Source organism: Lampetra planeri, chromosome 46 (genome assembly GCF_965212315.1).
Source record: "Lampetra planeri chromosome 46, kcLamPlan1.2.h2, whole genome shotgun sequence".
Classification (NCBI taxonomy): domain Eukaryota; kingdom Metazoa; phylum Chordata; class Hyperoartia; order Petromyzontiformes; family Petromyzontidae; genus Lampetra; species Lampetra planeri.
The window spans coordinates 4630173-4644879 of record NC_136152.1 but is presented as its reverse complement, the minus strand read 5'-3'; the positions used below and the strand labels follow the sequence as shown (position 1 = coordinate 4644879).

General features: G+C 50.6%; 1 protein-coding gene across 2 annotated transcripts; it reads left to right on the top strand.

Moving 5' to 3' along the window:
• Nucleotides 1–1678: 1678 nt before the first annotated feature.
• On the top strand, nucleotides 1679–14141 carry PLEKHJ1 (pleckstrin homology domain containing J1). Of its 2 annotated transcripts, XM_078615195.1 has the most exons (7): nucleotides 1679–2082; nucleotides 8890–8957; nucleotides 9363–9438; nucleotides 10468–10558; nucleotides 11063–11126; nucleotides 12621–12709; nucleotides 13463–14141. In XM_078615195.1, exons 1-6 carry the CDS (start codon nucleotides 1983–1985, stop codon nucleotides 12684–12686), a joined length of 465 nt encoding a protein of 154 aa, XP_078471321.1. In that variant the 5' UTR covers nucleotides 1679–1982; the 3' UTR covers nucleotides 12687–12709; nucleotides 13463–14141. The 2 variants fall into 2 exon arrangements, with proteins under 2 accessions (XP_078471321.1, XP_078471320.1); XM_078615194.1 differs by lacking the exon at nucleotides 11063–11126 and having other exon boundaries at nucleotides 13463–13669.
• The last annotated feature ends 566 nt before the right edge of the window (nucleotides 14142–14707 follow it).

The following is a 14707-nucleotide window of genomic DNA, read 5'->3' as shown; positions in this document are numbered from 1 at the left end:
TGACCTATTAAACTAAGTTTTATTTTATCAGATAATTCACATCAGCTGCATACTCTAAGAGCAGGTTTCTACAAGTGGACGCAATCTCCACATTCCCAGCAGGCGTCAGGGTCGGGATCGCACCCTGTGCACCCGGCGAGGTAGTCAACATCTCCGAGTCACCACGAGGGGGACATGGAGTCCACTCGCCAAGGGCATCATCGTCTGTGAGGAGAGACACACACAGAGGTCTGTCCCCGTGTCTCTGCTCTGTGAGTGTCTCGGGCAAGCACGGTCGTGGTAAATACCAGAGGTGGGACAAAGTCATTGTTATGCAAGTCCAAGTCGAGTCGCAAGTCATCAAATTCATGACTCGAGTCTGACTCGAGTCCAAGTCACATGACTCGAGTCCACATCTCATAGGTGGGACAAAGTCATTGTTATGCAAGTCCAAGTCGAGTCGCAAGTCATCAAATTCATGACTCGAGTCTGACTCGAGTCCAAGTCACATGACTCGAGTCCACATCTCATAGGTGGGACAAAGTCATTGTTATGCAAGTCGAGTCGCAAGTCATCAAATTCATGACTCGAGTCTGACTCGAGTCCAAGTCACATGACTCGAGTCCACACCTCTGGTAAATACCCATTATGCAAACACCTGCCATGTGCAAGGTTCTTGAGGGAATGTTTCGAGTTGTCTCACGACGTCTGGGGACATCTCATCCCGCCGTGTAAATACGTGAAGACTTTTCAATAACTGAGGTAACTTGCTGGTCATAACCCTTTGGGTGTTTCGGTAAAGTCACGTCCATGTGTCTGGCTGTGATGTTCCCATCCTGTCTCTCACCTTCCGATGTTAGTTGCTATTTTCCCCGTCCCTTCGGCTGTCCGATTTTACATTAACAGGTCAAATGTCTCACACCAACACAGCCGACCTAACTTCTCACATTAACACGCTAACTTCTCACATTAACACGCTAACTTCTCACGTTAATATGCTAACTTCTCACGTTAACACGCTAACTTCTCACATTAACACGCTAACTTCTCACGTTAACACGCTAACTTCTCACATTAACACGCTAACTTCTCACATTAACACGCTAACTTCTCACGTTAACACGCTAACTTCTCACATTAACACGCTAACTTCTCACATTAACACGCTAACTTCTCACATTAACACGCTAACTTCTCACATTAACACGCTAACCTATTGTAAACCTTTAAGTCTGTCCCAGCAGCTTTTCCCCTCTTGTGTTGTGATCGAAACGTCGTCGTTTTTTGTTTATTTGATTTTATTAATGTGAACCTATCTACGTGACTTTACTGAAAGACCCAAAGAATATGAATTTCTCCAGTCACGAAAGTTTTAAGCCAACATTTTGCTGGTAATAGTGAAGTTTTATCGCGAAGGTCCCAATGTTTTACTTGTTTATTGAATTTAAACACTTTCGCGCCTTTTTCGGCGATTTGATGCGATGACGTCACTCGCTTCAATTCGTCAGCGCCACTCACGGAGTGGCCACAACCACGTGACGTCGCTCACGGCACCAGGCAGGCCGTCATCACTTGATAATGACGTCACGGCAACGCCTCGGCAGCGTTCAACGCGGGGACCTCCACAACGAACTTGTCTGACGTCATGACGCAATGGCATGGGCCGCCTAACGCGATGACGTTTGGATATGACATGACGTCACCACAAAGGCGGATTTAGACGCGAAGAAGTCAGCGCGGAGTGCTTTGGCTGCCGTTGCCAACTTGATGACGTTGCCCGGAGCAAACCTGGCGCGATGACATCATTCAAGCGAGGCGGAGGTGGTCTACGTGATGACGTCATGTCGACGTGGTGAGGGCGCCCTATATAAGGCGAGAGGAGCGAGCGAGGACCTCGCGCAGTGCGGACGGAAGCTGGACCTGGGCCGTGGTTGGCAGCGAATTTGATCCCCAGGGACCCAGAGACCGAGAGACCGAGCGGCTGCTGGGGGTGGTGGGGGTCAATGCGCTACAACGAGCGGGAGTTGGTGAGCCTGGCGGGGCAGCCCTGCCAGAGGCAGGCGCGGGTGAAGATGCGCGCATGGGCCGCGGGGAAGCGAGAAGGCGAGTGCCACACAACCACCACAACCACCACAACCACTCAACCACAACCACCACACAAGCACCACGACCACCACCACTCAACAACCACCACCACTCAACAACCACCACCACTCAACAACCACCACCACTCAACAACCACCACCACTCAACAACAACCACCACTCAACAACAACCACCACCACACAACCACCACCACTCAACAACAACCACCACCACACAACCACCACCACTCAACAACAACCACCACCACACAACCACCACCACTCAACAACAACCACCACCACAACAACCATCACCACTCAACAACCACCACCGCAACAACAACCATCACCACTCAACCACAACCACCACTCAACCACAACCACCACTCAACCACAACCACCACTCAACAACCACTCAACAACCACCACCACAACCACCACAACCACCACACATCCCTCCGTGTAGACTTGGCAAGACTGTCGGGGCAGGTGCTGCTCGCTAGCAACACCGACGAAGGCCGGCACTGTGGCACACGAAGGGTGGTGGGTGGCACTGTGGCACACGAAGGGGGGTGGGTGGCACTGTGGCACACGAAGGGGGGTGGGTGGCACTGTGGCACACGAAGGGGGGTGGGTGGCACTGTGGCACACGAAGGGGGGTGGGTGGCACTGTGGCACACGAAGGGGGGTGGGTGGCACTGTGGCACACGAAGGGGGGTGGGTGGCACTGTGGCATACGAAGGGGGGTGGGTGGCACTGTGGCACACGAAGGGGGGTGGGTGGCACTGTGGCACACGAAGGGGGGTGGGTGGCACTGTGGCACACGAAGGGGGGTGGGTGGCACTGTGGCACACGAAGGGGGGTGGGTGGCACTGTGGCACACGAAGGGGGTGGGTGGCACTGTGGCACACGAAGGGGGGTGGGTGGCACTGTGGCACACGAAGGGGGGTGGGTGGCACTGTGGCACACGAAGGGGGGTGGGTGGCACTGTGGCACACGAAGGGGGGTGGGTGGCACTGGCACACGAAGGGGGGTGGGTGGCACTGTGGCACACGAAGGGGGGTGGGTGGCACTGTGGCACACGAAGGGGGGTGGGTGGCCGGCACAATGTCCGGCCGCCTTTGTCTCCCTCAGTGGCGCTGTGTAGACGCCGCACCAGGTGCTCATTTGAGGCTGAGTCCACCTGAGGGGAGGCCCAGGACTGGTTCAGGTCATCGTCACTGGGGTTGGTGACCGTGAGCGGGAATCGAACTTGGAAACCGTGCTGGCCGCTACCACCACCATCACTCAACAACAACAACCATCACTACAACAACAACCACCATCACTCAACAACAACAACCATCACTACAACAACAACAACCACCATCACTCAACAACAACAACCACCATCACTCAACAACAACAACCACCATCACTCAACAACAACAACCATCACTCAACAACAACCATCATCACTCAACAACAACCATCACTCAACAACAACCATCATCACTCAACAACAACAACCATCATCACTCAACAACAACAACAACCACCGTCACTCAACAACAACAACAACAACCATCATCACTCAACAACAACAACCATCATCACTCAACAACAACAACAACCACCATCACTCAACAACAACCACCATCACTCAACAACAACCACCATCACTCAACAACAACCACCATCACGCAACAACAACCACCATCACTCAACAACAACCACCATCACGCAACAACAACCACCATCACTCAACAACAACCACCATCACGCAACAACAACCACCATCACTCAACAACAACCACCATCACTCAACAACAACCACCATCACTCAACAACAACAACCACCATCACTCAACAACAACAACCACCATCACTCAACAACAACCACCATCACGCAACAACAACCACCATCACGCAACAACAACCACCATCACGCAACAACAACCACCATCACTCAACAACAACCACCACCACTATCACTCAACAACAACCACCACCACTATCACTCAACAACAACCACCACCACCATCACTCAACAACCACCACCACCATCACTCAACAACCACCATCACTCAACAACAACAACCACCACCACTCAACAACAACAACCACCACCACAACCCTCACTCAACAACAACCACCACAACCATCACTCAACCACCACCACCATCACTCAACAACAACCACCATCACTCAACAACAACCACCACCACCATCACTCAACAACAACCACCACCATCACTCAACAACAACCACCACCACCATCACTCAACAACAACATCCACCATCACTCAACAACAACAACAACCACCATCACTCAACAACCACCACCATCACTCAACAACAACACAACAACCACCACCATCACTCAACAACAACACAACAACCACCACCATCACTCAACAACAACAACCACCACCACAACCATCACTCAACAACAACCACCACCACAACCATCACTCAACAACAACAACCACCACAACCATCACTCAACCACCACCACCATCACTCAACCACCACCACCATCACTCAACCACCACCACCATCACTCAACAACAACCACCATCACTCAACAACAACCACCATCACTCAACAACAACCACCATCACTCAACAACAACCACCATCACTCAACAACCACCACCATCACTCAACAACAACACAACGACCACCACCATCACTCAACAACAACACAACAACCACCACCATCACTCAACAACAACACAACAACTACCACCATCACTCAACAACAACACAACAACTACCACCATCACTCAACAACAACCACCACCATCACTCAACAACAACAACCACCACCATCACTCAACAACAACAACCACCACCATCACTCAACAACAACAACCACCACCATCACTCAACAACAACAACCACCACCATCACTCAACAACAACAACCACCACCATCACTCAACAACAACCACCACCACCATCACTCAACAACAACCACCACCACCATCACTCAACAACAACCACCACCACCATCACTCAACAACAACAACCACCATCACTCAACAACAACAACCACCATCACTCAACAACAACAACCACCATCACTCAACAACAACAACCACCATCACTCAACAACAACAACCACCATCACTCAACAACAACAACCACCACCATCACTCAACAACAACAACCACCACCATCACTCAACAACAACATAACAACCAACACCATCACTCAACAACAACCACCATCACTCAACAACAACAACCACCACCATCACTCAACAACAACAACCACCACCGTTTGTTGAGTGTATAGTGCAGTGTTGTATAGTGGTGTGTAGTGTAGTGTAGAGTGGTGTGTGTAGTGTAATGTGTAGTGTAGGGTGTAGTGTTGTGTTGTAGTGTGTAGTGTATTGTGTAGTGTAGTGTTGTGTTCTATGTGTTCTATAGTCTAGTGTTGTGACTCTGCCTCAACTGAGTAGCTGGTGTAGTGTATAGTGTGTATAGTGTAGTGTGTATAGTGTTGTGTGTGTATAGTGTGTGTGTATATAGTGTAGTGTATAGTAGTGTTGTGTGTGTGTATAGTGTAGGTGGTAGTGTATAGTAGTGTAGTGTAGTGCTGCTGCCTCGCTCGCTCACGCCACGAGGGGGCTCTAGAGGAGGGCACAGAGGACTTGGCCCGCACTTCACAACCACCACGCGCGACATTTGAGTAAACTTGCATCGATTCCCTGCCGCGCCGGGAGATCGCATCGAGCTGGCGACCTCTGAAGTCCAGAGCGCTGCCATTGTTTGTGTAACGGTGGCAGCTCCCCGAGTTTCGCAGTCTAACATCTAAGACACGTTCGTGTCTTTGCGCGAGACAATTCTATTTGTGTCTGCGAACTGTTTTTGTTTGGCGTTTTAGGGGTTATAGTAACGATTATAAAAAATCAATTTTAGTAACCCGAGTTGTGACCAAGTCTCTGTTCCATCTCGCGTGTCCCCTTGTTCAGAACGAGCGTCCATCCCGTCGACCTTTAAACACGAGCCGCACTAACATTGCAATGGTCCCCGTGTCCACTTGCAACAAGTTTGGGTTTTCCATCAAGTTTCTTCTGGACAAACCAAAGGTGCCTCCTTGGGAGTTTAGTTTTGTTCAGAACAAAGTCTGGGCTCGTGAACTCTGTTGAGGACAAGAAATGAGCTCCTCGATCTACCCGGGCACAATGATCGCTGCGTCCTCGGCGAAACTTCGTCTTGTCAAATCGTCGTCTAGCGAACTCCTCCCCGTTCTCCCGGCACTTTACTCCATTAACCAGCACAGCGAACTCCACGTTACTCCATTAACCAGCACAGCGAACTCCACGTTACTCCATTAACCAGCACAGCGAACTCCACGTTACTCCATTAACCAGCACAGCGAACTCCACGTTACTCCATTAACCAGCACAGCGAACTCCACGTTACTCCATTAACCAGCACAGCGAACTCCACGTTACTCCATTAACCAGCACAGCGAACTCCACGTTACTCCATTAACCAGCACAGCGAACTCCACGTTACTCCATTAACCAGCACAGCGAACTCCACGTTACTCCATTAACCAGCACAGCGAACTCCACGTTACTCCATTAACCAGCACAGCGAACTCCACGTTACTCCATTAACCAGCACAGCGAACTCCACGTTACTCCATTAACCAGCACAGCGAACTCTACGTTACGCCATTAACCAGCACAGCGAACTCCACGTTACTCCATTAACCAGCACAGCGAACTCCACGTTACTCCATTAACCAGCACCGCGAACTCCACGTTACTCCATTAACCAGCACAGCGAACTCCACGTTACTCCATTAACCAGCACAGCGAACTCCACGTTACTCCATTAACCAGCACAGCGAACTCCACGTTACTCCATTAACCAGCACAGCGAACTCCACGTTACTCCATTAACCAGCACAGCGAACTCCACGTTACTCCATTAACCAGCACAGCGAACTCCACGTTACTCCATTAACCAGCACAGTGAACTCTACGTTACGCCATTAACCAGCACAGCGAACTCCACGTTACTCCATTAACCAGCACAGCGAACTCTACGTTACGCCATTAACCAGCACAGCGAACTCCACGTTACTCCATTAACCAGCACAGCGAACTCCACGTTACTCCATTAACCAGCACCGCGAACTCCACGTTACTCCATTAACCAGCACAGCGAACTCCACGTTACTCCATTAACCAGCACAGCGAACTCCACGTTACTCCATTAACCAGCACAGCGAACTCCACGTTACTCCATTAACCAGCACAGCGAACTCCACGTTACTCCATTAACCAGCACAGTGAACTCTACGTTACTCCATTAACCAGCACCGCGAACTCCACGTTACTCCATTAACCAGCACAGCGAACTCCACGTTACTCCATTAACCAGCACAGCGAACTCCACGTTACTCCATTAACCAGCACAGCGAACTCCACGTTACTCCATTTGTATTACACAAGTATAATAACTCTCAGGTTCCAGCATATTTGATTAACCGGCACCCTCCATTCCCCATCAATGAGAGCGCTTTTGTGTCTACCTCTCACTGGCTGTGGCTACCAATGTGCCACTACTTGTCAAGTCTATCAGCGACATGGAAAATATTGAAAATCCCTGCATCGAGCTTCTTACTTTTCAACCTTGTTCTGATCAACACACTATAAACTAAAAAAAAAAATATTTCACCAGGTCAGGCCCACTGAGCTAGATAGCTATTTCTCAGAAGCAACCTGGCCACAATTGATAGCACAATGAAGTGGCTTATCACGTGGAGAAGTATAACTAAACGTACGTTGATTCTAAATGTAGAGGGAAAAACCGGAGGACCCGGAGAGAAATCCATGCCACCATGGGGAGAGAACTCGCAAACTCCAAATGTACAGGCGTCAGGATCGGGCATGAACTCACGGGCTCCTGCACATTGGGCGAGGTACATGACGTCTCGCCACCAGGCGCCCACTCCCGTGACATCAACTTCTTAACGTGAAATTCTGGTCTCATGAAATCCGTAATGATCCCATGTCACGATGATCCTAGGTCTTATCAACCTCGGTCTTTTTCTCATCCTTGGTTTTGTTTGTGTTGCCTTGAGCAAATTGAGGGGGTTTACTGGAAATCAAAACTCTAACATACAAATTATGGTTTCCAGGAAGTAGGATATTTTTGGGATGGAAAATGTAAGAAATTGAATTACTGCGAAGGTTTTTCTGTCGTTGGGCTGTACATCTCTAGGACGTTAAGGTTATATTGTTAAACTCGGTGAGATCATAAGACACCTGGGTGAGTTCCATTTGCCAGCGTAACCTGAGCCACCAAATTGACAAAAGCAAAGAAAATAAAGTCCGGGAAGAAAGAAGAAAAAAATCGGAGCAATGTGGTGCCGGGTTGTACACGTGTTGTTCGGCATGATGTCCGACCTCTTGCTCCATTTGCTGAGAGCTTCAGCAACTGAATCCAGTTCAGTACAATCGTGAACCACATTGGAGATAATTATTTCGTTCATTATGTAGCCATGTGTGCCGAGATTATTGTCCGACAACTGTGACTGCAATTCTCATGAAAATTATTCAATATGACCAAATGTTGTGTTGCTGCTTGACTCGCATAGATACCCACAGTCATTTAAAGAGACGAATCGACTGACGTAGTGATGACTCACAGATTCCTAGCCCTTATTCATGCCTTGTTCAGGTTCCTTATTTGCCCTCTGCCTAGGACTGACTGCCTGTCCAGTGTCTTGAGCTGTGATCACCTTTAGGTGCGCTATATATACATGTTTTATTGTGCTATGTGTTTTCTGTGTGTGCTTTGCGCTGTGGTTAAACTGCAGGATACAAAGAGCGAAATATCAAGTTGGTGATGAATTTCCTATTCTACTTCAGAATCGATGAGACAGAGGTAACCCATCTCATACCACCACAACCACCTCAACTACAATCCATCAAAATACACAACCACCACCATTACACATTCACTGCTATGTACCTCAGTAGTGTAGCGGTTAGCACGCTGGTCTACAAACCCAGCGACCAGAGTTCCATTCCCGCCGACGACCAATATCGGCGGTGAATATTTTAACTAGTCCTGGGCCTCCCCTAGGTCGACTGCCTCAAACGAGTACCTGGTGCAGTCTGTAAATACCGCCACTGTGGAGACAAAGACGGCTGGGTGTGGTGTTGGCCACCTACCCACTCGCTTGCTCTTCTGGCCTTCATAGGTGCTGCTCGCTAACAGCATTTGCCACAACAGTCTGTTGAGGCTACACGGGGGATGTTTGTGTGTTCGTGTGTCTGTACGTGTCAGCCGGTGGGAGCGCTGGTCCTGGAGGAGTGCGAGGTGGAGCGAAACTCACTACCCAATTCCCACTGCTTCTCACTCGGTGAGCACTTCTCCTCCTCCTCCTCGCCTCTTCACACCTCTTCCCCGAGATTATTCCTCGCCACCTCCACTCGCGTCCGTCTCGCACCGCCTCCTTGGCTCAGTACACGACCTCCCAGCTTCCCTCGCCTCCACACGTCGTCACCTCCAAGACTCTATCCTCAATACCACTTCGTCAACAACAGTCATCTCAATTCGCCGCCAAAAACAAAGACAAAGATCCACCGTATAGCCTTAACAGACTGTAGGGGCAAGTGCTGTTCGCGAGCACCTATATTCACCTCCTCACACCACCTCTCGTACATCTCCATCTACCTCTTTCACACTTTCTCATATATCCATATATCCATCTCCTTACCTGCCATACAGTGAGGGATAGCACACTGGACTTGCATTCAAGAAGTTGCCGGTTCGATCCACTGGCATGGAAGTTGAAACACCGGTGCAGGTTTTGTAAATTCTAAGTAAATGGGTACCAACCACGGTCAAGGTCAATTGACAGGTGGCGTGCGGTGGGGTAAAGTGTGGGTACGCCCACCGCTTCCAAGACATCTGGCCAACGTGGAAGAGTAGGCATAAATAAATACACACGTAATTTTTCCATTTATTTTATTTACTTTTTCTACCTACGTGACTTTACTGAAAGAACCGAAGAGTCGAGGCTAAATACCCTTGAGATGGTCTCTCCAGAGCGACCTCGAGTGGAGGTCCTTCCCACAGCTGTTACGCGAGAGAGCACTTGGAGAGCTGCAAGGCGGCGCCCCGAGTTGGATTCCCGCTCACAACCAACATTGGTGACGAGTATTGGAACCAAATCCTGAGCCTCCCCTAAGTGTACTCGGCCTTAAACGAGTGCATCCACCCGGTGCTGTGTGTAAACGGCGGCATGGGGGAGACAGATTCGGCTGGGGGTGGTTCTGGCCAACCACCTATCTCGTGTGCGCCGTTGGGATTTTAATAGTTCCTCACGGACAGCACTTCCGCCAACAGTGAATCTTGAAGGATCTCTGGGTGATCTTTGTCTTCGTAGTGTACCGGGGTGGGACGGAGCAGCGCTACTGCTTTGAGTGCTCCTCCATATCCGAGTGTGATGAGTGGATGAAGCTGCTGGCAAGAGCGAGGTGTGGGCTCCGCACACAACACACACACAACACACACACACAGCACGCACGCACACACACACACACAAGCAACACGCACGCACACAAACAACACGCACACACACAAACAACACGCACACACACAAACAACACGCACACACACAAACAACACGCACACACACAAACAACACGCACACACACAAACAACACGCACACACACAAACAACACGCACACACACAAACAACACGCACACACACAAACAACACGCACACACACAAACAACACGCACACACACAAACAACACGCACACACACAAACAACACGCACACACACAAACAACACGCACACACAATACAAACAACACGCAATACAGGGCACACCCCACACAAACAACACGCACACACACTATTCCACGTGTCGCACGCACTCCCTTCATGTGTAATGCTCGTGACGCCAGTGTGGTTTGGGGGGGGCGGGGTTTGGTGTGAGGCGTTAAGTCCTCGCGGATGGGTTTGTGTGCGCAGCTACGAGAGGATCAGGAGGAGGGCGATTGGCCTCCGGGAGGAGATCCGCCAGCGCACGGGGAAGGTACACGGTGGCACTCCGCACTCCTACTTGGCACTCGCTGCTGTTGTAGTACATGTGCATGTGGTACCACACCGTTGTGTGGGACGCTGTTATTTGGTGCGCTCGTTTTTTGTGGTAACCCCTCTTATACGGCACAATGTTTCACCGTACACGTGTCACATTTTTAATTGGCACAGGGTACACACAATAGTACACGCAGCATTCACAGCTCACAGGAAGCAGTGGTGCATGTCCTTGTCTGCAGTGGTGCATGTCCTTGTCTGCAGTGGTGCATGTCCTTGTCTGCAGTGGTGCATGTCCTTGCCTGCAGTGGTGCATGTCCTTGTCTGCAGTGGTGCATGTCCTTGTCTGCAGTGGTGCATGTCCTTGTCTGCAGTGGTGCATGTCCTTGCCTGCAGTGGTGCATGTCCTTGTCTGCAGTGGTGCATGTCCTTGCCTGCAGTGGTGCATGTCCTTGTCTGCAGTGGTGCATGTCCTTGTCTGCAGTGGTGCATGTCCTTGTCTGCAGTGGTGCATGTCCTTGTCTGCAGTGGTGCATGTCCTTGTCTGCAGTGGTGCATGTCCTTGCCTGCAGTGGTGCATGTCCTTGCCTGCAGTGGTGCATGTCCTTGTCTGCAGTGGTGCATGTCCTTGTCTGCAGTGGTGCATGTCCTTGTCTGCAGTGGTGCATGTCCTTGTCTGCAGTGGTGCATGTCCTTGTCTGCAGTGGTGCATGTCCTTGTCTGCAGTGGTGCATGTCCTTGTCTGCAGTGGTGCATGTCCTTGTCTGCAGTGGTGCATGTCCTTGTCTGCAGTGGTGCATGTCCTTGTCTGCAGTGGTGCATGTCCTTGTCTGCAGTGGTGCATGTCCTTGTCTGCAGTGGTGCATGTCCTTGTCTGCAGTGGTGCATGTCCTTGTCTGCAGTGGTGCATGTCCTTGTCTGCAGTGGTGCATGTCCTTGTCTGCAGCGGTGCATGTCCTTGTCTGCAGCGGTGCATGTCCTTGTCTGCAGCGGTGCATGTCCTTGTCTGCAGCGGTGCATGTCCTTGTCTGCAGCGGTGCATGTCCTTGTCTGCAGCGGTGCATGTCCTTGTCTGCAGCGGTGCATGTCCTTGTCTGCAGCGGTGCATGTCCTTGTCTGCAGCGGTGCATGTCCTTGTCTGCAGCGGTGCATGTCCTTGTCTGCAGCGGTGCATGTCCTTGTCTGCAGCGGTGCATGTCCTTGTCTGCAGCGGTGCATGTCCTTGCCTATAAACTTGGTGACCTCGGTTCGATTCTGATTCTCAGGCCCATCTAACATCAGAAATGTCCCCTTGGTTTGCTCAGCCTGAAGTGAGTACCTGGTGTGGTGTGTAAATCTCAGCACTGGGGAGACAAAGGTGGCCTGGCATGGTGTTGGCCATTTCACCCCTTCGTGCTGTGCCAGCCGTCATAGGTGCTCCCTAGCAGCACTGGCCCCCAGTGTGTTGAGGCGGTATTGGGGGGTGGGGGGGTCTTTGTGCTCCGTGGTCTAGGATCCCTTGGAGCAGTACGGGATCTCGGACGAGTCGCGGTTCCAGCTGGCACAGAGGAGGCTCTGACAGTGCCGCCACCATCTCCCCAGGTAACACGGAGCGAGTCTCGAGTCAAAGTGAGGAACTAAAACTAAACAATTATTTATTTTACCAGGTAAGGTCCACTGTTTCAGACACGACCTCGCCACAAATGAATGCTCAATGAATGTGATGGCAGACAAATACGCTAACCGCGTGATTCTAAATGTAGTAGAGGGAAAAACCGGAGGACCCGGAGAAAAAAATCCACACATACCAGGCATCAGGGTCAGGATCAAACCCACGACCTCCTGTATACCAGGCGAGGTAGTTAACATTTCCTAGCCACCATGGCACCCATTTCCTGTTCAATAGAATTGAGAGGAGGTGGTGCCCTCCATATCCTTTCCATTTTGTAATCTTCCCCGGCCTTTGCTTGACATGGCGAGATCTTCCTCTGCTGAGCCAAATAAAATTTGTCCAAAAGATGGGCCTTTCCAAGACTTGCGGCTCCAAGAAAAGTGGTTGCCATGTGTCGGTCATATGAGATCTCTACAGACTGAGAACCCGGAGAGGAGCAGCAACATTAAACTGGGTTCTCAAAAGTAGCGAGTGGATGGTCCATGGCCCAGTCACCAGTGGCTGAACAAAACAAAAATCTCTGGTATTGATCAACTCTGTTGCGCCCGTTGGGTCGACACAACTAATTAAACGATGTGGGGGTTTTGAACAGCTACAGAGTTGCTGTAAAAGTTGTGGGTTTGCGTAAGGATGTCGGCAGAGGCCTGCGATGTCACTCCAGCATCGTCGTTTTCGGTGTGCAGGAACTCGGAGCCCTGGGCATGCCCCTGTGCGTTGGGACGTGGGAGGGGTGGACCGTAGGGGACGGAGTGGACTGTGAATCGCTTCCCATCGCCTTCCTCGCCGGTGGACACGTGGTGTGCGTGCACGCGCATACACGCGCTTGATCGTTGGTACACGTGCGTCCTGTGAAGAGCCAAAGAAAACATAGAGGGTGGAGTTCCGCGGCCGTGGGTGGAGAGTGGCTCCATTGCAGCTGTGTCACCATCATCGTCGTCATCACCGTCCAAGCGTTTTTATTTAATACCAAACACCCCCAAGTTGTTGCGTGACTGCTGCCACGAGCATCCCACTGTGGGGCGACATGTGGCTTGGACACGGAGAAGTTCTCGCGCTCGTGTGCTCCTAACCACCGCGTGGTGAAGTGGTGTCTAGGATGCAGTGCAGAGAGCAAGTTGCTGCCCCTTACCTGTGCTGAGCTCCGCCTCGTGGGTGTGTGCATGTGTGGGTTTTCCTTGTGCACTCCGCTGTCCGACAGCATTGCAATGAATGCTGTCAAATGGAATTGGCCAAACATCCCAATGCAGGTCCCTCTTGAAAGAGAGTCTTATGATTCTCAGCCTTGTGCGAGTAGAGATACGTTTCAAACTGTTCATTGCCACGTCATCTCTCATCAACTGCAAATAAGAGTCTGTTGAAAAACCAGGAACGGGGCCAAACGGTGTGGTACTAGTTTGTGTGTATGTAGACATTATTTTGCACCATACCTAGCCAATCGTGCTAATCGGAGGTGCGGGAGAAGGACAACAAACTGAACGCGAAGCAGTTGATGTGCAAGCGTTGAACCTGGCCCACGGCGTTCCATTCCTGGTCACGACTAACATCGGTGGAGAACTAGACAAGTGAACTGACTGGCCCTGGGCCTCCCCCTCTATCTCCCACCTCACCCCTCCACCCCAACCCGCACTGATGAGTGTAGTGAGGTATGGTCTAAGCATTCTCCACGACGAACACGGTGTGAGAAGACCTTTATCCACCAGTGGATTGACAAAGGGCTGTTGATAAACATCTGGAGAGCAGTCGGTGTCACTTTAGAATTGGCGGCATATTTGCCTTCAAATCGGTACAAACAATTCAGAAACCACGCCTCGTTGAGATACTGTTGGCAGTGGTGCACAAATAACAAGACGTCACGTTTGTCAATAGCATTGCCCTAAAGAGGAAATAATATTTGAACTATAAATGTTTTAATAAGTAATTTTATAAGA

Coding starts and splice junctions, on each gene's coding strand:
- PLEKHJ1 (XM_078615194.1), top strand. CDS start 1,983: ATGCGCTACAACGAGCGGGAGTTGGTGAGCCTGGCGGGGCAGCCCTGC. Junction 9,439..10,467: donor TTCCCACTGCTTCTCACTCG/GTGAGCACTTCT, acceptor TTGTCTTCGTAG/TGTACCGGGGTGGGACGGAG. Junction 10,559..12,620: donor AAGCTGCTGGCAAGAGCGAG/GTGTGGGCTCCG, acceptor TCCGTGGTCTAG/GATCCCTTGGAGCAGTACGG.